The sequence below is a fragment of the Bos grunniens genome, chromosome 3 (genome assembly GCF_055505025.1).
Source record: "Bos grunniens cultivar Pamir isolate PY7600 chromosome 3, Bosgru_T2T1.0, whole genome shotgun sequence".
Taxonomy (NCBI): Eukaryota; Metazoa; Chordata; class Mammalia; order Artiodactyla; family Bovidae; genus Bos; species Bos grunniens.
In genome coordinates, this window is record NC_141167.1 from 28,406,002 (window position 1) to 28,428,249 (window position 22,248).

The following is a 22,248-nucleotide window of genomic DNA, read 5'->3' on the forward strand; positions in this document are numbered from 1 at the left end:
ACAACCTCATTGGCATGGGAGTGGGAGGCAGAGTATTGGAATACAAGTAGGCAAAATTTGTTGTAGAAGCACAGAGTTATCTAACCTTACGAGTTAGGTCTGAGTCTGAGAGAACAGAGAAGGCTCCCTAAGCATAGTACTCAGGACAAATAGGAGTTAAGCCAGATGAAGAGAGAGAGAGAAGGAAAATTGAGGCAGAGAACACCACATGTGCTACATGTATTTTGGGGGCACTAAACATAACTTAGCCAACAAAGGTCCGTCTAGTCAAGGCTATGGTTTTTCCAGGGGTCATGTATGGATGTGAGACTTGGACTATAAAGAAAGCTGAGCACCGAAGAATTGATGCTTTTGAACTGTGGTGTTGAAGACTCGAGATTCCCTTGGATTGCAAGGAGATCCAACCAGTCCTTCCTTAAGGAGATCAGTCCCGGGTGTTCATTAGAAGGACTGACGCTAAAGCTGAAACTCCAATACTTTGGCCACCTCACGCGAAGAGTTGACTCATTGCAAAAGACTCTGATGCTGGGAGGGATTGGGGGCAGGAGGAGAAGGGGACGACAGAGGATGAGATGGCTGGATGGCATCACCGACTCAATGGACATGAGTTTGAGTGAACTCCGGGAGTTGGTGATAGACAGGGAGGCCTGGCGTGCTGCGATTCATGGGATCGCAAAGAGTCGGACACGACTGAGCAACTGAACTGAACTGAACTGAAACATAACTGTTGACTTTGGGCAGTGTCTTCATTCTTTTTCTCATCTCTAAAATGGGAATGATAATATTGAGAGTCTTTATCTCACAAGATTGCTCACTCCCCACTCAGTAAAGCATCACAGTACTTTCAGATTTAATAAAAGGAATTTAATCTCTCTCTAGAAACAGTGCACCGAGTTTACAAATGTCCACATTTGGTTTTTAGTTCACCAAGATGATGTCAGTACAACTAGTGAGATGCAGCACATCACCCCTTGCCTCTGGAAGAGAAACCAGGTTGCAAAGGGGACTGAGTACAGAAGCTAAGGGAACTCAGAAGGACAAAATAAAAAGCAGAAATGGTTAGTGTGACCCAACATTCTAACATGCCTGTTACATCAAATATGATCATTTAGGGGTGTTCGGGGAAGACAAACAAGGAAAATTCATTTGGGTACAATGGGATGGAGTCTGCAAACCAGTACTTCACCTCACATCAACAACAGCTTGTATAGAACAAAATGCTATTTAAAACACATGGTTTGTACAGATATCTTCTCTTGTAATTTTTGTAAAAAAGTATCAAAACCTTCATGTCTTTAAATATATATATACACACACACATATACAGGTGGCTTTTTTAAAATTACTTTTCATAGCACAAAGTATTTGCAAATGTGAGGATTTCTGCTGATTCTCAACTATGCACATGGTGCATAGCCTGAATGAACAAAGCTTCCTGATTTCTTATGTTAACTGAAACTGTGAAGCTGTTAATTCCTCCACCTCAAAGTTGTCCACATCCTGAAAATCCTCAATACCCTAAAAATAGTGGGAAAACTCCAATACTCTTTGTGCATTGCCAGGAAAAGAAATGATTTACTCTGAAGCACTGAACCGATAACTCGTTTCTGTTTTGTGAAATGATGAGTGTGTAGCAGGATTGAGGGAGAGCAGAGAGGCTCTCATTCCTGTGCCCTTTCCCCATCCCTTCCAGTACCTGACTGGATAGTGCTGGGGGTCCCCTCTGTGGACACCGCATCTTTCAAAATTTCCAGTTTTCTTTTTCACAGTTGAGAAAGTCCCAGAGGCGCTTGACAACATGGAATGCTTCTGTGAAAATCCCACTGCCCTCACATCAGTCTTCAATGACCACGTCAAAACACTCTGACACAAATATATGAAAAGCAGTCACTATTTTCCTTTGGCCACAGGGTAGCTTGAGGGTAAAGACTGTCATGTCTGCAAAGTGCTTGCAACACATCCTGATCAATTTTCCATGATGTACTTGGTGCCTTACACACAATAAATGACCAAGAAAATTTGATTAATTGAATCAGAAATTAAACAGAAGTATCCTATAAAGTGCTTACATTGAACCTATCTTTCCATCCAGCCTCATTTCTTGCCAAGTCTCCTTTGAGCCTTTTGCTCATTACAAATTACATTCAGTTCCTTAAAATCCTCATGCTGTTTCATGCTTGTGTCCCAGCTCAGTGTGTCCTCTGCCTGAAGCAGCCTGGACACCCCTACTTCATTTCTGAGCCTTAGCTTCGGTCTACTTTTCCTACAATGCCTTTCTTGACCCCATTCTTTATCTCTTCAGGTAGAAATGACCTCTCTCTCCTTTGTAACCTGATAGTACTAAAAAAAAAAAAAAAAAACTACTTTTTTTGTTTGTTCCCACATATGTCTTCCTCTAATTGCTACTGTGAGTTCCATCAGGACAGAAAGCATTTGATTGACTTGTACATCTGCAGTACCTGGCACTTAGTTGGTACCTAGCAAATAGTTTCAGTGGATGAATATACATATTGCAATCACATAGACAGCTGGAGGGATGGATCATACTTATTGCTATAAATTTAAATCCAACCTCATTCTGAGGTTACAGTTTACCTCAACCTGTTTTATAATCATGCTCTCAAGAAGAAATACAATTTTAGTATCCTCTGTTTCTGGAAGACCATTTCTGCCAGGGCCTTCAAAATCCCATCAGAAAGATAGGCCCTAAGATAGGTAGCAGGTTTGATACAGTGTTCTGGCAGCCCAAAGTAGTCTCCTGGAAAAGGAAAGGGAGGACAAGGACTTGGACTAGTTTCTTTTATATATATATATATATAAATGTCAGATAAATTGTCTAATCTTTGGGCCTTATCTCTAAACGCCCTTCCAGCTCTCTAGTCCAATGACTCTGTGATCCATTATTGGCTGTAGATATATGATGGCACAGGGGCAAAAGGCAACAGAAGTGGAACTACACCTCAAAATGCCTCCAAGAATAGGGAACGATGGACCTGACTCCTCAGACTTCATCTTATTTACTGCCACCCAACACATGAGTATTTCACAGTTTTTTTTTTTCTTTTTTCTGTAGGTTGCTCCCATAACAGCCTCTTCCAAACCACAGTTGTAGCATAGTCAGGAAACATGGGCAGAGGAGCCTGGCGGGCTATAGTCCATGGGGCTGCAAAGAGTCAGACATGACTGAGTGATTGAGCACATAGGTTCTTATGTCACAGGAAACATCGATGTCTCCTAGAGAGTTGTGTTTCATCACCATTTTGAGATTTCAGGCTGAACCATCCTGACCCCACTCATTATTCTGTCTTCAAAGGCCAGGATCTGACTGAACGTTTAGAAACTATGCATTAGTCACTGTTACCATTTCCTCGGAAATTCTGTTTCTTTGGAGGCAGGTTACAGGGAAAGTTGCTTGTTTTGTGTAAATTTCTGTGTTTTTACTTGCGTCATTTTTCTTCAGTCAAAAATAATTTTACTTTCCATTTCTGAAAGAATAGTAGTAAGTCATTGAGCTCCACAGGAGTTGTCCCTCTGTTCTTAAAATTCTGTTTGGTGTTGGTCATTCTATGTCAATTGCATATACCCTCTTGATGAGTGTTTCAGGACTATCCACACGTGTATATCATGAAGAAACTGCTTGTTTATGCAAAGCTTAGTGCCCAGGTTCCAGGACACAGTTAGGAGGCCAAGACCATGACTGATGTGGAGAAAGGTCCTAGGAAGAGGGTGATAGAACTCCAGAATCACTGCCTGCAAATTCAGAGGGTATCAAGCTGGTGAGACATCCAAGCTTCATTGAGTTGGAGGCAGCTCGAGAGTGGAGGGGAGGAATTTGCTTAAAAGTGTCAAGTTCCAGGTATGTTCAGGTTAGATACACGTCCTCTGCTCCTACTTACAGCACACATTTCCATGTCACATCTTGTCCCTGGTTGTCCAGTGGGTGTGAACTGGCAGAACATCTGAGTTAATAGAAGACCACACCTTGGATAAGAGTCAACTGGGACCGAATTCCTTCTGGGACTGTAAGATTATCTTTTCAATGGTAGACCCACAAAAAGAAAAGTGCACTTCTCCCCGCATCCCCCAAAACCCAGGAGAAGCAAAGTAAGTGTCCACAATGAAAAAAAAAAATCTATACATATACCCAGAGTTTTCCTTTTATTTACAAAGCAGTAAACCAAATTCCTGTGTGAACATATATATCCAGTGTACTGTAATATTGTGTATGCCATTTCCTCGTCAAACAGGACTTTAGATTTGGCCACTTTTTCTGATTTAAGCCAAACAGCAGTTCATCTATGTAGACACATGATGGTAACAAACCTATGTATCACCTTAAACTGTTTTCCCCACCTTAAGGATGTGGCAGAGAGTAAGGGGAAGGGCGAAATAGAGATTAATAAAACCTATTCCTCCGTCCTTATCCTCACCCATAGGATACTCAGAGGTAAGTGCCTGAGCCAGTCCCTAAAGTAAACTTGGGCGGTTCTAAAAACATATCCACTTAGCTCTTTCTAAGTAAGGATGGCACCCTCAGTATGCTTCAGAGAAAACAATGAATTCAATCCAAGTGTCCTGAAGGAAAATGAAGTTACTTGAAATGCTGAACTTTAAAACAAGGAGTAGCCGAGGTTCAGGAATGTTCTCACCTGAGCTTGCGAGAACTTTGCGTACTGTAAGAAGTCTGTGCACTGGCTTTAGCCACAGAAGAGAAAGCCCAGGTGAGAGCTACGGCAGCCCCTCATGAGCGGAGGGGCTCTTTTCTGACTCACTGGAATCCCAGGAATAGACAGAGGCAGGAAAGATCTACCTCTTCCACTGCATGTTTGCACAAATCACGATAACTCTTTTCTGAGCCAAATTTACAAAGGCTTCTCTGAAAACTACAGATACCCCTCTCTTGTGGGTTGTTTTAAAATATACTTATCTTTATGTAACTGAACAACAGCCATAGGCGCGCCTCTTCTCTACAGACTTTCCTCTCACTCGCGTACACACAGAAACATAAATGCACACAGAGACCACATCATGGGCCAATCATACCAAAAATAAATACTCTCACGTCTCTAAATTACTTACAGAACTAATCTTGGTTTTGAAATATGTTAATAAATAACCTAAGTGGGAGAGGGAGTTGACGTGTCTTCTGTTTTTTTCTTTTTACTTATGTTGATGGATAGCCACAAAGCATTATCATTCTATTTACAAAAAAACAAAAAACAAAACATAACTCTGAAACCTAAAAAAGACCCTCCAAACCAAAAGCCCTCTGTAAATATAATTTTTAAATGATGAGTAAGCTACTGTACCATCGGCCCCATTTGGTTATGTACATCATGTTAGTCACTCAGCAGTAGCTATTCCATGAATTCTTCATGGGTAGTGCAACCAGTTAAAAAGTGTATAAAACATTATACATATAAAAACTCTCACATCCTTTGGATGTCTGCAGTTCATCATAACTTTGTGGTTACCTTTCTGCAACATAAATTTTAAAAATTACACACACACTCACACACACACACATACATACACACAGACTCAAGGACAGAAACCCTTCCATCCAGGCATACACCATCCAGAGGGTAGTGCATGGGACTGAATTCCATGAGGTACGAAGGGAGTGGTCCCATCCTCAGGGCAGTCCATCATCTTCAAGGCTTAATGCCACTCGCTGGGGGAGACAGAGCAAAGAAGTCATCATTAGATCCACTGGAGCTAGCTATTGGATCACAACGTACCAGAAATTCTATTACTTTACAGGCAGTAGCTCACATACTCTTCAAACTACCTCAGAAGACAGGTCTGTCATATTTATTTTACAGATGAGAAAACTGAGACGCAATGAGCCTAAACAGCATTTGTCCTGGGTCACACAGCAAGTGGGTGAACTCAGTTTGAACCCAGATCTGTATGACTCCAGAGCTGTAGTTTTTTTCATCATTCTGTGCTGTCTCTGTAAAGAAGGGGGCTACAGAGATCTAAACTCTCTCCATCCTCCCTTTCAGGATTTTGCTGAATTTCAGTGGGTTAGCTTTGCAAATGTTTAATCCCAGGCCTCTTTAGTTACCTTTTTCTATCATACTGATCATAATCAGGAAGGTAATCAGCTGCACCCGTCCAACTAATTGTGTAGAATTGGAAGGCAATGGAGGTCAATTATGTTAACCCCTCTTTCCCTCACCCCTACTTTCTAGTCACTAGATACTCGACTTCCCTCTGCCACAAATGGGTGACCCTAGATGGTGAGACCACTAACCCCTGAGCCAGTCTATTCCACTGTAGACAATAGATTTACATTCTTTCCTATATTGACATGAGATCTGTTTCTTTATTTCTTCTGATGTTCCCTGATTCTCTCTCTTAGACTCAGAGAGTTCTACACAGACAACCCTTGAAATTTTCAGTTTGAATTCCCTTCCCTTTCTTCTGAGCGTCTTCTTCTCCAGGCACATCTAGCTCCCCCAACGTGGTCCTGATGTTATCCTATGCCCCACTCTTCCACTTCCTCAATACCCTCCTTTGGATAGACCCCATTGTTTTAAGATCTTTCTCATAGCTTTATGAATTTGGGCTAGCCACTTTATCTCTGTGAGTCTCGGTTTCATCACCTTTTAAATGGGAATAGTAGTAGGACCTATCAAATGAGATCAGGTATGTAGAGTGTTTAATATAGTATCTAACACATATGGGATCCAGAGTATTCTACATCAACCTAACCAGCATAAGATAGAACCAGACTAGCATTTTCCATTTCTGGACATTATACAAATCCACTGCCTTTCAAATCATCTTTGGCCTGTTTGTGATTTTGCATGAATGTCATGGCCTTGCTCCACTAAACTTCTTCTACTGTGTTACCCTCCTCCTCAAGACAGATCTCCAGGCCAAAGGCAGGTCCCCGCAGTGATAGTGGAGCTACCCAAGAAGGGGCCAGGGGAGAGAAAAGGTTGTTGAGAACACTGATTTCCACAGCTTCAAGGCTAGATACTCTGAGATATAGCAGAAAGAGCATAGACTTTCGTGTACATACAGACAAGGGTGTGAATCCTGGTTCTGCCACTTCCTAGTTGTGATCCTAGGTAAGTTATTCAATTTCTCTGAGTCTCAGTTTCCTCATCTGCAAAATGGGGCTAATAATGTCAAGTATATAAGTTACTGTAAAGACTAAACAAGAAAATTTATGTAAAACACTGAGTAGTGTCTGAAACAGTAGATTCTTACTAAATGTCAATTTCCTCGCCCTCCTACTCTATTTCTCTGCAGCTGGCAGGAGCTTATTCCTCAGGCCTTAGTTTCATCAGGAATAGCTCCTCCTGAGTGACTGTTTCCTTCTCTGGGAACAGTGACATGTCACACGTACAGGGAGCTTTATAACTCACAAAGCATTCTCACATGTGCTATCTCACTTGAACTTAGATCGTAAAGGGAATGGGGGTTATCATTCCCATTTTACAAATAAAAGTGAGCACACAGAAAGGACAGAGATCACAGGGCTGTGGAACAGTGAAACCGGGAGTCATCTCCTTACTCCAAGCTCAACATTCCTTCCACTGTGCCCTCTCTGATCTTTAAAAACTTGTTAAGCAACTGTTGGCTTGGACTGGCCGAGGTTAAGGACCCTCAAGGCCATCTGCTAACCCTCACTTGTCAAACTTATCTCCCATGTCTCCCCTTTATAGCTTTAGCAGCCATTCTGTCTGTCCTGCCCCATACTCAGTCATTTCTTCCACATGCCATTTCCTTAGTCTGCAACTTGCCCATCTTTCCTGTTTGCCCCAACACCCAGCTCACAATTTGCAGCCTTCCAGAACCAGAAAGCCTTTGAGGATTGGCTGCACCTGTCTGGTTCATGCCCTCACTCATCAGCCCCTCAGACTCAGAGTGGCACTGCCCTACCTTGCACTTGACGACAGGCAGCTCGGAAAGAGGGTTCTTCGGGAGTTGGTGCGGCTGTGACCTTGGTTCCCCCGGCAAGACAAAAAGCTCCTTGAGGGCAGGGGCTGGGTCTTCCAGTTCTCTGGTCTCCCCAAGACAGGGCTCTGCCCACAGTGGGTGATCAAAGCTGCTGATTGCCTGACAGGGGGATGGACTGGATGACCTATGAGGTCACACTCAGCCCCGACTCGGCTATACAACCATGACATCTGCTTCAGCCACTGTGTGGTCCTCGCTCCCCCAACAAGCCATGCCCTGCTGTGCCTCTCGGCCTCTGCATGTGCTTCTTTCTGAAATGTCATTTTCCCCCTTCTCTACATGGAAAACTACTATTAATCTTTCAAGGACACAGTTCATCTGTCACCTCCTCTGTGAGGCATTCCTGCCTGATTTCTCAAACAGCATTAACAGCTCCTTTTTGGATACTTCCATAGCATTGGTTCAACAAATATTTACTGGGAGCCAGCTATGCTGTGCTAGGTACCAGGGAAATATTAATCAGACAATCCTGCCCTCAAGGAGCTCACAGTCTAGTGGGGAGACCAATGAGTATAAAGGCAAGCAGACTGCAGTGTGACATGTGTTGTGATGGAGAGAGGCAGTGGGAGAAAAAGAAACCAGGGAAGGCTTCTTAGAAGAGGAGGCCCCTGGGCTTCCACCATGGCACTTAGCACACAGCTGTTCAATAGCAAGTGACTCTTAACTCCCCCACCAGCTCCCCGGAAGCAAGTACATTCCTTCTTAACTTTTGGACACTTGGTATCTAATGTGGCACTTGGCACATAACTGGTGTACAGTGCTTACTGAAATGAATGTGTTTGAACTGAACGACCACAGTTACCCTTCTAGGCCACAGGTTCTGAAAACTTGCTCAGCACAAAGACAGGCCTCTTTACTCCAGGAAGAGCTTCTAGGTACAAGGTGGTTCTGATACCCTTCTACCCCAACCACCTGCCCCAGCATTTCTGTGTCCCCAGGGCCTAGAACAATGCCTGGCACATGGTTCGTTCTTGATAAATGTCTAAAGGAGGGAGGGAGGGAGGGAGAGGGGAAGGAAGGAAAGGAAGGAAGGAAGGAATCCTTCCTGCAAGGAATACTTACTGCTGGGTAGACATGGCCAATCTGAGCAGTCCTCCCTATGTGCAGCTCATCCTCCTCCTCCTCTTCGGTTGTTTTCCTGTACACTGGATTGTCGAAATTCATGCTTTTGGTATTCTTCCGCTTCCAGTTTCTCCAGATCAGGTAGCCACTCATGCACAGCAGGGCTATGACCACTGGAGGAGGAGACACATCACACTGGGTATATCCAGCAGGCTCCAGCCTGCTGCCCAGACATCAGTGCGTTTCTTGTCACCACTCCTACTTGACTGCCCCTTGTTCCTCAGGCTCTGTTTCTGCATATTCTTTTTCTGCTGTTGGGAGGCCCTTCTCTTAGCTCTTCCTTCATTAACTGCTCACCCTTCAAGACCCAGCTCAAATGCTCTCAACATCCCATGGTGCAGTCAGGTTTTCCCTCACGTGTGTTTCTAGACCACAATGTTGTACTTTCTGTGCATCCTCAGCTAGACTGAGCTCTTTGAGGGCAGCAGCTGTGTCTTCTTTCTCTCTCTATGCCCAGTGTCCAGCACTGAGTAGGTGCTCAGTCACATGCTGAGTAACTGAGTGAATTTCTTCACCACATTCTTGCTGCTTCCCTAGATTTCTCTAAGGAAACCATTCTCTCCCAAAATTGGAGAGGGGAGGCTAGGGTGGGGTGGGGTGCTTCTTCCCAAAGCTGGGTCTCTGCAAGAAGGGGAGCATCTCTAGAAGGGGGCACAGCAGGGAAACACAGGCTCTGAGTTAAAACAAATGGTATACTAATGAGTGAAGGAGGAAATTCTCAAATAGAGCTGGGCAAAAATGAGGCAAGCAGATTCATAAGATAGTAAGCGGTCACCCTGAGTGAGTACTCAAGTGAGGCTGGATGACAGCCATCCAGGGTGCTATAGAGGGATTTCCACTTTGGTAAGATTATTATAATCAATAATAATGATACCCATAAAGACAGGAACAGGGCAAGGATGCCTGCTATCGCTGCTAGTATTTGTTATCCCAGTAAGACCAGACAAAGAATTGAAAGGCATGCATGGGAAAGAGAGAAACCAAACTATCATAAACAGATATTGTAAGTTTGGAAAATCTTAGAAAAGCAGATGAAAAACTATTGGAAATAATTTTAGTTCCTCAAGAATCAACATTAAAAATTGGGGCTTCCCTGGTGGTTCAGTGGTTAAGATTCTGCGCTTCCACTGCAGGGGCCATGGGTTCAATCCCAGGTTGGGGAAGTTCTACCATGCCATACACTGTGGCCAAAAAAAAACCCCAAACAAATCAATAGCTTTCTTATTAATCAGCAATAATCAATTAGAAAATGGATATAATAAGAACACATTCATAACAACCCAACAAAAAACTATAAAATACTTGGGATAACCCAGTAGGAATGTGTAAGCCCTATGTGATTTATACAATTCTACTGAAGCCCATAAAAGAAGGTTCAAATAAATAGGGAGATGTGTCATGTTCCTCAATGGGAAGGTTCAATGCTACAAAAATGTAAATTCTCCCCATGTCAATTTATACACCCAAAGTGTAAGATTTCATGATATTTTTTATAGAATTAACAAGATGATTCTAAAGTTTACCTAGAAGAGAAATTGAATAAAAACAGCTAAGAAAATGTTGTGAGAATAATAATGCCCTATTAGATATTAAAACATATCACAAATGTGCTTCTAGTAACTAGGAATGGTATATAGAAATTGGTGGAGGAGAATAAATAGCCTAGAAGCAGATCAAGGTATATACACGCACACAGTTTATAATAAAGATGACAATTCAAGTCACAAGGGAAGGATGAACTATTCAATAATGGTCTTGTGAAAACCAGACAGGCATGAGAGAAAAATAGTTAAATCTGTACCTCATGCTGCACTGTAAATTCTGAATAAATTAATAATCAAACACTAAAAATCCTTAAAATATTGATAGTAGAAAAATATATAGGGGATATTTTAATAATTTAGAATGAGGAAGACCTTCCTAAGCAGGACACAAAACCCATGAGACTTGTGATATGATATGATACTTCAAAATTTTAATTTATGCGTGGCAAAAGAGACCATCAACAAATTTTAAAAATCATGTATGGGAGAAATGATTTATAACATATATTACAAAGGTTTAACATTTATTATGTATCAAAATTTCTATACATAAGTAAGAACAATACAGAATCAATAGAAACATAAGAAAAGACCATGAATAGCCAATTCATAAAGGATGAAATGTAAATGGCCAATACATTTATGAAAATATGTTCTACCTCACAGGGAAGTATCAGGGAAAGAATATTCGTCTTTCACCCCTCAGATTAGCAGAAATTGAAAATAATGGTTATATTAGGGAAGGTTACCTCTGGGAAACAGCACATGCATGTTCTTCTATAGACCGGAGGATGGCAGGAAAGGGGTTGATTTCTTTTTCACTACATAATGCTGAGTATTTTCCACTCACTGCACTCAAAATGAGCCTGGCTCTCACCATCACCTTTACTGATGAACCTTTCAAGACCAATTCACATGCCACCTTCTCCAGAAGTGCCTACTCCCCCTTTCCTCCACAGAGGGTCATGCCTCTATCATGGCACTTATAATATGCAGTAACTCCTCTCCTGTATTACCTTTTTAATGATTAAGTCTGATTAAAGACTAAAGGCTCTTAAAAGTCGTTAATCTTTTCCTTCCCTGAATCCTTGGTACCTCGCACAGTCCCTTGCGTGGTGTTGAAGTTTTTAAAACATTCACTCACTAACTCGCCACAATACTGGGGATTCCCAGATTAAAGGGCAAAGTCCTTATCCTTGAGATACTCATAGGCAAGTAAGGGAGATAAACCTACAAATGGACAATCACAATGCAAAGATCCGACCAAGAGAAAAGACTGGCATGAGAGACAGGATGTGCAGCATACCAAGTGAACATCCGGGTAAGAATGAATCATCCCACAGGGCTCTCTGTGAGGTTTAAACAAATGTTCATCCTGGCCATGTTCCACATCCACCCCACTCCCGCCCTCCCATGCCATGTCCCATGGCTTTGATTATGCTCAAGAACCATGTCATACTTATTTTTAACCACCTTCCCTCCCCTTATCACAGAATCTGGTACATCACAGCTGCTTGATGTGAAAGGGAAAGTCACTCAGTCATGGCCAACTCTTTGTGACCCCATGGACTATACAGTCCTTGGAATTCTCCAGGCCAGAACACTGGAGTAGACAGCCATTTCCTTCTCCAGGGGATCTACCCAACCCAGGAATCAAACTGGGGTCTTCTGCACTGCAGGCGGATTCTTTACCAGCTGAGCTACCAGGGAAGCCCTAGCTGCTTGATAGGCCTTTCCATGTGGCTCAGTGGTAAAGAATCCACCTGCCAATGCAGGAGACACGGGTTCAATCGCTGGGTTGAGAAGATGGCAAACTACACCAGTATTCATGCCTGGAAAATCCCATGAACACAGTTGTTTGATAATGTTTGTTGAAAGCCAAACAGAAAGAATGCAAGATAGCATGATCTACCAAAGGAATGGCAAGTAGCTCTACTAATATTTTTCAGTGTATTACTTTTGTCCTACTCATTAATTCAACGAGTTTGTTATTTCCTCCCATATGCCAGATACTGCTAGGAGCTGGGGAGAGTGGGAGCAAGAGAGACACCAGGCCTGTCCTCATGGAGCTTACCGTCTGGCTGGCTTACATGGCTGGCATGTAGAGTGTCAGTGAGGGATAATGGGGGAAATATTTGGATAGTTGTTTGGGGCTAGGTCCTAAAGGGCCGTGGGTGCCAAGCTAAGAAACCAGACTACACCAGGACTAGGAGGTGAGCAGAAAGGCTTCCAGGGCAGAAAAGTCAACGAGAGGTCAGTGTGCTGAGTGCTCTGTCCTTCTAACGACTTTTCCCAAACCCTGGGCAGGGTTTCTCTTTTCTCCCCAGGGATTTGGGGCCACACTCACCCATGGGCACGATGATCCCAATGACAGCAGCTGTGACTGTGGAGCCCATCTTTCCATCTTCATTCCCATCTGCAAAACACAGACATTTGCAGGATGATGCTCTATCACTGTGAGCCCAAGTCTTTCCTCGCTGGCCTCATGCAGTAAAAACTACCCAACTGCTGCTTGTCCCCGTTCCAAAATGATGGTCCTACTCAATGCTTAATAATTTAGTCTTTCCAGATCTTATCAGGACACAGGTCATCTCCATTTCACAGATGAGGAAATTGAGTCTTATTGGAGTTTGGGGGAGTCTCAAAGTGGCAAAGCTGGGGCTCAAAGCCAGGACTTGTGACCTAAATCCCTTACCCCTTTCCATAGTGTTTGGGTGGCAGGAAGCTCGGGGCTGAACCCTTAGGTCTTTATGTTGTTGATGCTTGGGGCAACTGCCTCTTTCAGCCAATATCTGTTGCCTTATCTCTCCCTATTTCCACCTGAAATAGAAATCCTGTCTGCAGTACTGTCTGCATTATCAAAATGAGACACAATATAGCTTAGTAGAATCCAGAATACAGGCTTCTTGGTCAGACTTCTAGGGTTCAAATCCTGGCTCTATTCACTCCTTCTGTGACCTTGGGCAAGTTGTTGTATGTCATAAATATCATATTTCTTTACCTTTAAAAGGAGGATAATTATATACCTACTTCCTAGGGATATTGTGAAGATTAAATGAGACAATTCATGTAAAGTGCTTACTTAGCACAGTGCCTGACACAGCCTTACCAAGTTCAAAGAGGTCAGAGAGTGGGGTAGGAGTTCTTGTGAGGCCTAAATAGGGCAGATAAAAGCAGATTCTAAACTGAAAAGTGCTTGGAAATGGTACTATGTAGTTTTAAAAGTAAGTTGTGCCATCTTTTCCACTCTTACACTCATCTTCATTATAATATCTGTATAGAATTTTTTAGCTTAAAAAGCAGTTTTCCCTTGTATACTCATGATAGCCCTCTGAGGTGTGAGACGAACCATCACCCACATTTACTCCTAGACCGGAGATGACTGTCCCCTGGCAACGGCCAGATGCCATCCTCTCAGCAGGTCTACTTCTCCAAGTTACTCTAAGGGAACCTAACTATTAAGGGGAGAAAGAGTGCACTGTTTACAAAGTTTTCTGAGGAAATGCCGCTCTCTTCTCCGCCTGGGTCCTGAGAAAACACAGGACAGTGATATTAAAGCCTAGAGTGTGATGAAGCCAGTGGGGAGACCCCTTGGTCAGAGCTCTGCCCAGATAAGAGGAACTGGACTTTACACAGCTTCCATCTGCCTCTCTGAACTCCAGGGTAAGCACTCAACTCTGAAAATCCCACTCTGGACCACGATGGGCTCGATTAGAAAGATGCTGCCAAGCTGCGTAGTTTCTGGGCCATGCACATGTGGGAAAAAATTTAAAAGATAGTTTATCCTCTTAAATGAACTCCCCCCAGCAGGTAACTCAATTTAAAAGGTATTCACTGGTTAATGAGACAGAACATTTCTAGCAGTGACAATTACGGCTCCTAATGATTTAATAAGTGGTGAACTTATCCCAGGGTTTGCAGAGAGGCATGAGCAAGCCATAGTTATGGATATGACTACCTGGGGAACCTACCTACCTGGGGAACCTTTCAGAACCTCGGTTCTCAAAGAACTGAGACCAGGGCTTTTGAAGTTTAAGTTTCTGAATCTGAGGGTCATGCCCTCATACTCGTCAGTAGCGTGTGACATAGACACACCACCGGAGTCAGCAGAGGCTGTGTGCACAAGCTCTTCTGTTCACATGGCCTCCTCTGTCTCTCATCGTAACTTGCAAATCAGGTAGGGAAGGGTTATTATTATCCCACTTGGTAGGTGAGAAAACAGGCTCAGAGACAAGAAGTAGCTTCCCTCAAGACCCTCTATGAGGCAGGAGCACCTGTGACTCCAAATTGCAGGCTGGTGCGCTACATCCCCCTGCTTCCTCCCTGCTGATAAGCCAACACTAAAGTCTGGTATGATCTCTTCTTCCCACAGATCCTCCCACCCTGGCTTCCCTAGGACCCCGCCCTCCCCATGTCATGCAAGAAGGCAGAACTCATTTCCTTACAGTGTTGGGAGTGGTTGCTGGTTGCAGGGCTTGGGGTAGACGGGCTGATGCTGGGAGCCCTGGGGACACTAACTGAGCTTGGGACCGCGGTGGCCAGGCTCGGTGTCTCTGTGCTGTGGTTCTGGTAGGTGGGGCTGTGGTTGGTGGTCCCAGGGGCTCTGGTGGTGTCGGCTAGTGTCCTCGCTGTGGTAGAGGCTAACGTCGTAGTTGAGGTAGACTGAGGTGCTGAAGGGGAAATACCATGAAGATCACTTGGACAGAGAACTTTGCTGTTTTAGTGCCTAAATTATTGCTCTATAAATATACTCGATGAAGTATAAACTCATCCTCATGGCTCAACTCAAATGCCCTTTCTAGTCCTCCTGAATGGGCTACGATCTTTTCTTTAGCTGAATGACAAGCACCTTATCTGTTTATACTGCACCTTGATTTGATAAAGATGAGTTATTAAAACAGTGCTGTCAGATTAGGTGTGGGAAAGGTCACTATAAAAGAATGGGAGGAGTGGAAATCATGTAAATCGAGAAGGATTTTTTTTTAATACATGTATACTGTTATATTACTAGGTTCAAATTCTCACTCTACTATAAACAATTGAACCTGGAAATCATAAATGATGCAGCAGACCTATGCTCAAACAAAAGGCCGTGTATCTTCATTGAGACTGGGGAATGAATAGGATTTATATGATTGAAGTATTCAGTTAGTCCCAATCATATCACAAAAGGACTTTTGGTAGTGTGTGAAGTTCTGGGTGAGAAACAGGCAAGATTATAGTCACTTGCATACAAATAGTAACTGAAGCCATGGGGATAAAGGGTTCTTAATTTGAGGTCTTCAAGGGGTTCTGGATCCCCCTGAAGCTGAATTTAAAATGCTGTGTGTATATGTGCATCTTTCTTGGAAGCGAGAAGAGTCAGCCTTGGAGGGACCCTACAGGACACCGGAACTCAGGGTAGGTAATGAAGAGGCTACAAAGGCAAAAAGCAGCCAGAGAACATGGAGGAATCCAGGGATGCACAGTTTCCCAGAAATCAAGGAAGACTTCAGCAGATGGGTCTGCCATTCCCAGGGACCAGCCCTCCCGGTAGCTCTGCTCACCTCGGTAGCACCTCTTCATGTCAGGGCCCAGCCACATTGTGTCAGGACAGGCACACGTGTACTTGGGGGAGTGGCTGGAGATCTGAGGAGCAGGAAGGCACAGGTACTCACAGCCTCCATTGGGCTGGGCACTCAGCTCACAGGCATCTGCAGCTATGGGCACAGAGAGAGATGGCCAGAGAGAGCGTCAGGGCACAGATGGGAAATGCCAGGTTCCCCGTCCTCCCAGGGATGAGGCCCTACCCACTCAGCTCAATCGAAACACTTTTTCTGCTACTTCTGTCGAGCACCTTCCACCACTGGACCTGCTGTTTTATCCCCACGTTCGTTTAATGCTGACGACAACTCTGAGGGCTGGGTGTTATGCCCAGACTGACCAAAAAAAAAAAAAAAAAGACTGCTTAAAAAGAACAAACTTGTCAACGCTGTACCTCTTGTAATTTTGGAGACAATTTAAACTCAGGTCTGTTGGACTCCAGAGACCATGTTTTTTTCCTCCCTATGCCACATCTCTTTCTTCTTTAAATTTCTAGATCTAGAATCAGGCACCAACCTGATTTCCTTACCCGCTTTCCCCCACCTTCACCCTCTCTGTTACAGTTAAACTGAGGATACCCTAGTGACAGAGGCGGGAACAACCTAATGGTAGGATTCTTGGCTTTTGTTCCCAACCAGCCAGCTGACTTACTGACGGCCCTAGGATACATTACTTTATACCACTGCCAAGTATGAACAAATGACAGATGAGAAGCAATGGGCTTCTTCACGGCCAAAGTTGCTCTGGAATCAGACAGATCTAGGTTTAGGGTTAGCTCTACGATCTGCCGACGTTATTTTACCTCTCCACTACAGTTTCTTCAGCGGTTAAATGAGAACAGTAATTGCCATACTTTGTAAGACTGACAAAAATGGGACATTTGTATGTTCACTTATTTATACCCAGGCTTAGTTCACCAAGAGCGTGAGGCAAATGAAATAAAATATGTGACAGCTAAGCAGTTCACCCATGAGAGGGACTGTCAGCACTGCCTCAGGGGGTGCTGGGATGTGACACGAATGTGAACGCAGCCTGCCTATTGGATGGAGAGGATGTAGGCAGGGGACCTAGGACTGGGGAAGGCTCACCTCTTGGCTGCTTCAGCTCATGGAAGATGACTATATCATGTGGGTTGTTGAGGTTCTCAGCTAGGACGGAGATTTCCAGGCCGTTGAGCCGATTTGCACTGAAAATGGCCTCATTCTCCAGGTCCGTCCAGAACACCTTGTCCTGTGGGGTACAGATACAGAGAATGGCCTAGAGCCTAAACCCATGACCTCTGTCTGAGGGCTCAGGCCCAAACCACAGTCACCAGAACTGCTCCGGCATTTCCCCTGAGGTCTCCTGTCCACGGATTCGCGGTGGGACTCTCAGCTCTAACCTGTGGCATACGCTGTGGTTTCCTTCTGTCTCAGAGGGTTACTCAGTGATTCTGTGCTTTGGCCTAAAGGCTGCTCATTAACGCTGAGCTAGTCCTGCTTCTTGGAGTTCAGCAGAACCAGGGTTGGGTTGGGTCTCTTTAGCTATTACCGTCACTAGGGCCCGGGACCAAGATCGGAGAGGATGTGTGGTTTAGTGAGTATTATCCCTACAGGGCCTCCTCCTGCAGCCTCTGGGTGTACACGCGTGTGCATTCAATGGTTAGTCCACACAAGCCTAGATGTGCATATGTAGACAAATTCACATTTACAGGTACAACCATGCACTCTGTGCAGACCTAGACACAAGCCCACATGCTCATCTACATACCCAAAGGCACACTCGAACCTAAATGAGCACTTGTCTAATTATTGGTATACACGTTTACATTCACAAGCACTAGCACATACAGGAATGCACATGTTTTAACAGATGCATTTATGTATACACATGCACATCCACATACATGCCACATATATGCACAAGTACAAACACATGTGTCTGAACACACCTGTCTTTTGAAGCAGAGGCTGGACGTGGGAGGTGGAGCTTTGCCCACAGTTTCAGAGCTGTGCTGGGTGATGTTGCTCCAAGCAAACACTACCCACACCCACCATGGGCCAGTGTCCCCTTGCTTCCCCTCCCCTTGATGGCAGAGCAAGTTATGGGGAAGAGGTATGTGTGTACAAGAACTTGATTGGTTCTGGCTTCCTTATTCCCCAAGGAGAAAGGTTGTCAGGGTCAGAACACAGGAAGGTCTTGCCTCTTCACTCTTCCATGAGCTTCTTTTTTGTTGCTGTGGGGTGTTTTTTTTTTTTTTTTTGGTGGGGGGTGGGGCGGGAGGGGTCTTTTTTTCTTGAGGGTTAGGATGATGCCTGGTTCACCCCTATGACCCCAGGATCCAGCAAAAGTGAGTGCGAGTGGTTGAATTGAATAGCATCTATCAGGCCATTTCCAATAGTAAACGATACTAAGGAAATGTACATTCCTCCTCCTCCCTTTATTGGGCACCTTCTGTATATGTGGGTACAGTGCTGGGTGCTGAGCGCACAAGGTCTAGCAACTTACCTATGAGAAGTGCTCTCGGGGAAGGGCCTTGGGGAGGAAGCACAGGAGAGGCTGCCAGGTGGACAAGGGACTGCAAAGCCTCTGTTTGCAGGCAGCTCACATATTGCATACAGACGAGCCAATTGGCTTCCCTGAACCTTTGTTTCCACCTGGACGAGTCTCAGGGAGTCGTCCTGTGTGAACAGCCTTTCCTAGGCTCCAGCTTCCTGAAGGAGCCTTGCCTCCCCTCTCGGGGCTCACCTCAAACACAGCTATCCCAAAAGGGTGGCTCAAGAAGTCAGGGGAGGAAATCAGCATCTTCCTGTTGCCTCCACTGAAGTCAATGCTGGACAGCTGGTGCAGCTTGGAGTCCACCCAGTACAAGCGCTGGTTCAGCAAATCTTGGGGAGGAAAAGGACGAGGGGATCAGTTGCTGAGCCTGCGACTGCAGCCTGGACCTTGGCTCCTTTGTGCCCCTTCCCTGCCCACATCTCCAGGCCAGGCCTCAGGAGGAGGCCAGCCCAGGGAAACCATCAGGAAACATAGGCACTGGCTCTAAGAGGGGATGTGGAGATGAGACCCATGGAGCTCCAGGCAGTGGTCAGTGTCAGGCACTACAACAGAAGGCAGGGCTCACCCAGGGTGATTCCGTTGGGCCACTCAATACCATCCGATACCAGTGTCTGCCGGCCCACGCCGTTGAGCCCGGACTTCTCAATCTTGGCCTGGAACCCCCAGTCAGACCAATACATGAACCTAGAGGAGAGAAAACCCAGCTGAGCTTCTTGACAGGGAACGTGACTGGGGTGGTCTGGCTCACAAGGACTCAACGGCCCGCTGGATCATGCTTAGTGGGGACTGGAAGCAGACCTCTAGAGTTCATGGGAACATCCAGTCTTAGAACTGACAGGTGAGCTGGTTTCAGGTGCATTACACAATGATTCAGTATTTGTATATATTGCAAAACGACTGCTGTAATAAGCCAGTTCACATCCAGCACCACACATAGCTACAGTGGTTTTTCTTGTGATGAGGACTTTTAAGATCTACCACTCTCCAGTTTTTAAACTTCATGATGGCTTCTCCTATTGACCTTAAAATCAGATCCCAAATCCTTACCACAGCTGACAAGGCTCTGCATGACCAGGGCCCTGCCTACCTCTCTGGCTATTTCTCCTAGCACCATCGCCCACCTTCCTTACAAACCTCACAGCTGCCCCACAGGGCTTCTCTTAGGTCCTTCAGGGCACCAAGGCCTTCACGGAGCCTTCGCTCCCACTCTTTTCCCATTTACAATGTCTTTTCAGTAGAGAATCTTCCTCTGTTAGGAAGTAGGTTCTTCCTTCCCCTCCAAGTAAGTAGGTTCTCCCTGTTATCTTCTCTTAAAGCACCCCGTTCTTCCCTTCTGCAGCGCTCACACCATTGTTGATTTTTGTAGGCTTTCTGGCGTGTGGTGTGTTTGTTTGCTGTCTGTTTCCCCACTAGTCTACAAGCTCCACTAAGGGAGGGTCCCTCATCTGCGTTAGTCCTCACTTTATGCCTGGCAGGTGGTTTGTGTGTGATATAGGTCTTCATTTACTATTTGTTGAACAAACTAGTGTTTTCATTCTAGCCTCACAATTACCCCAGAAGGGTATCATTACTAGTCCCATTTACAGATGAATAAATTGTGGCTCAGAGGGGCTGACTTTCCTAAGATCACGATGTGAACAAGCAGAGAAACCAGGCTTCAAATTTAAGTTGAAATTCAAGCCTGCATGCTTAACCCTCCCCATAATGCCTCTGCTGAAGCCTGGTGTCCAGCCAAGCTGGCTCCAGGCTAAAGGGCCGAGTGATTGTTCTGGATCCCTTCCATTTGCTGCTCTGAATCCCATCGCCATTCTGCTCTGTACAGCAAAAGGCTGGTGCACGTGGAAACCACATCAATGGGCTTGACTCCCTAGCTGTCTGGCTTCCAGTTGGATTCAGCAAAATATTGGAGGGGGAAGAGGACAGACTGAGGTCAGGATGTCTATTCCCCTGACTCTCCCACACAAAGCTGACTCCAACTGGCTCATGCTCTAAAGGTTTAACCGGCCTCAAATTATCTTCATCTGAGTGTGCAGTGGGTTTCCTGCTGGGACCCTGGCAGATCCACAACGGACTAGGGATGGGCTGGGTGTAACCACATGGTTTGGGGGACATGGCAGGTACAGCCCCAGGTCTGTATGACAGCAGACCGGGAACAGGGTTGAGGTGGGGTTAAATGAGATGACTCAGTGTCTGCAGAATGCCTGGGACTGTGCTGGGTGCACCTGTGTGTGCCGAGTAAATGGCAGCTGTCAGTCACTTCCCAAGGCCACACACACCCTCTCGGGTGGCCAGCCCCAACCCCAGCTGCCCGACTGGAAGAAGAGGGTTCTCTTATCGCTGCTTAACAATTAAGGAAACAGCAGAAGGAGGAAGCTGGTGATTCTGGCAAGCAATAGGATGCAGCTGCTTAAAAACCATGCCATCTCAGGACATCACTACTGAGGAAGGGAGGGAGTCCTGCTCTGTTCAGAATCCCTACTCCCAGTACAGAGGCATGGCCAGAGCAGGTCAGCCTGGGTAATGAGGGGCCCGGAGACTGTGGGCAACATGGGTGGGGATGGAGGTGGGCAGCCTGGAGCAGAGTAGACCCTGTAATTTTGTTCCTCAAATCTCTCTGGCTGTCTGGAAGGGCAGGGAGGAGACAGCCAGAGGTAACCCCAGAGGCCAATCAGAGAGATTTGGGAATGTGAGAAACAAACAAAGATCACTTTCCAACGGGCAGAGCTGCCCCCCACTCAAACAGGCTGTGTGGGATGTAATGGGCTCCTGTCTCTGGGAGTATGAGCACCTACCAGATGCCCACCTGCAGCGCATGGCAACCTGAGGGAAGACGTCCTGCCCCAGGAATATCTACAGTCTCCAGCGCCCTGAGATGCTCAGTTCTGTGATATGATGAGTATCCCAGTCCTGGGAGTGCCCTGACAGCCAGTGCACAAGGACCCCTGGTCAGGCGCTCATAGGCTGAGGGGCCCGCAGGGACTCTCTCCCCCATTGCCTGTGTCTGGGTGGCCCAGGGCCTTCCGAAGCCCTCGAGATAGCTCTGGTGACAGACGTGTGCAGACTGAGCGCCCAGCACAGTCTGGGGGTGGGAACACTCACCTTTGCAGGGGGTCGACGGCAATGGCCCGGGGTTCGCTGAGGTTACGGCTGAAGAGAGTACATCGGCGTTTGCCATCAACTGTGGCCACGGAGATGGTCTTGTTGCCAGAGTCGGTCCAGTAGATGTGCTTGTGGACCCAGTCCACCGCCAGGCCCTCGGGAGAGTGCAGCTGCTCGTCAATGAGGACATCCTGCTCCACGGGGTTGCTGGCTTTGTCCATGTAGGCGCTAGGAGCAACCAGGGCTCGCGTGGGCAGGCATGCCACCGCCGGGGCCCGTCTGCAGCTGCCCTTCCCCTCTCTTCCCTCTGGGCCATGGCAGTGCACCAGAGAGGAGCTTGGCTCAGTTCCATTCAATGGGTTCTCTGGGCCACCAGGGTAAGGAC

The 22,248-nt window shown here is 45.7% G+C and overlaps 1 protein-coding gene across 25 annotated transcripts in view; it reads right to left on the reverse strand.

Moving 5' to 3' along the window:
* Positions 1–842: 842 nt before the first annotated feature.
* The window catches only part of LRP8 (LDL receptor related protein 8), an 80,119-nt gene continuing 58,713 nt past the window's right edge, over positions 843–22,248 (reverse strand). For 10 of the 25 annotated variants that reach the window (XM_086388992.1, XM_086388985.1, XM_086388963.1 and 7 more), the window contains 10 exons: positions 21,864–22,091; positions 19,330–19,448; positions 18,954–19,093; positions 17,315–17,456; positions 16,190–16,342; positions 15,089–15,313; positions 12,991–13,059; positions 9,040–9,212; positions 7,900–8,076; positions 4,142–5,674 (listed from right to left, as the gene is read on the reverse strand). In XM_086388992.1, the coding sequence (XP_086245118.1) occupies positions 5,636–5,674; positions 7,900–8,076; positions 9,040–9,212; positions 12,991–13,059; positions 15,089–15,313; positions 16,190–16,342; positions 17,315–17,456; positions 18,954–19,093; positions 19,330–19,448; positions 21,864–22,091 (1,465 nt within the window). In that variant the 3' untranslated portion in view covers positions 4,142–5,635. Of the gene's footprint in view, positions 5,675–7,220; positions 8,077–9,039; positions 9,213–12,990; positions 13,060–15,088; positions 15,314–16,189; positions 16,343–17,314; positions 17,457–18,953; positions 19,094–19,329; positions 19,449–21,863; positions 22,092–22,248 lie in introns of those variants that run through there. The other 15 variants (XM_086389006.1, XM_086388984.1, XM_086388935.1 and 12 more) reach the window with 4 other exon arrangements.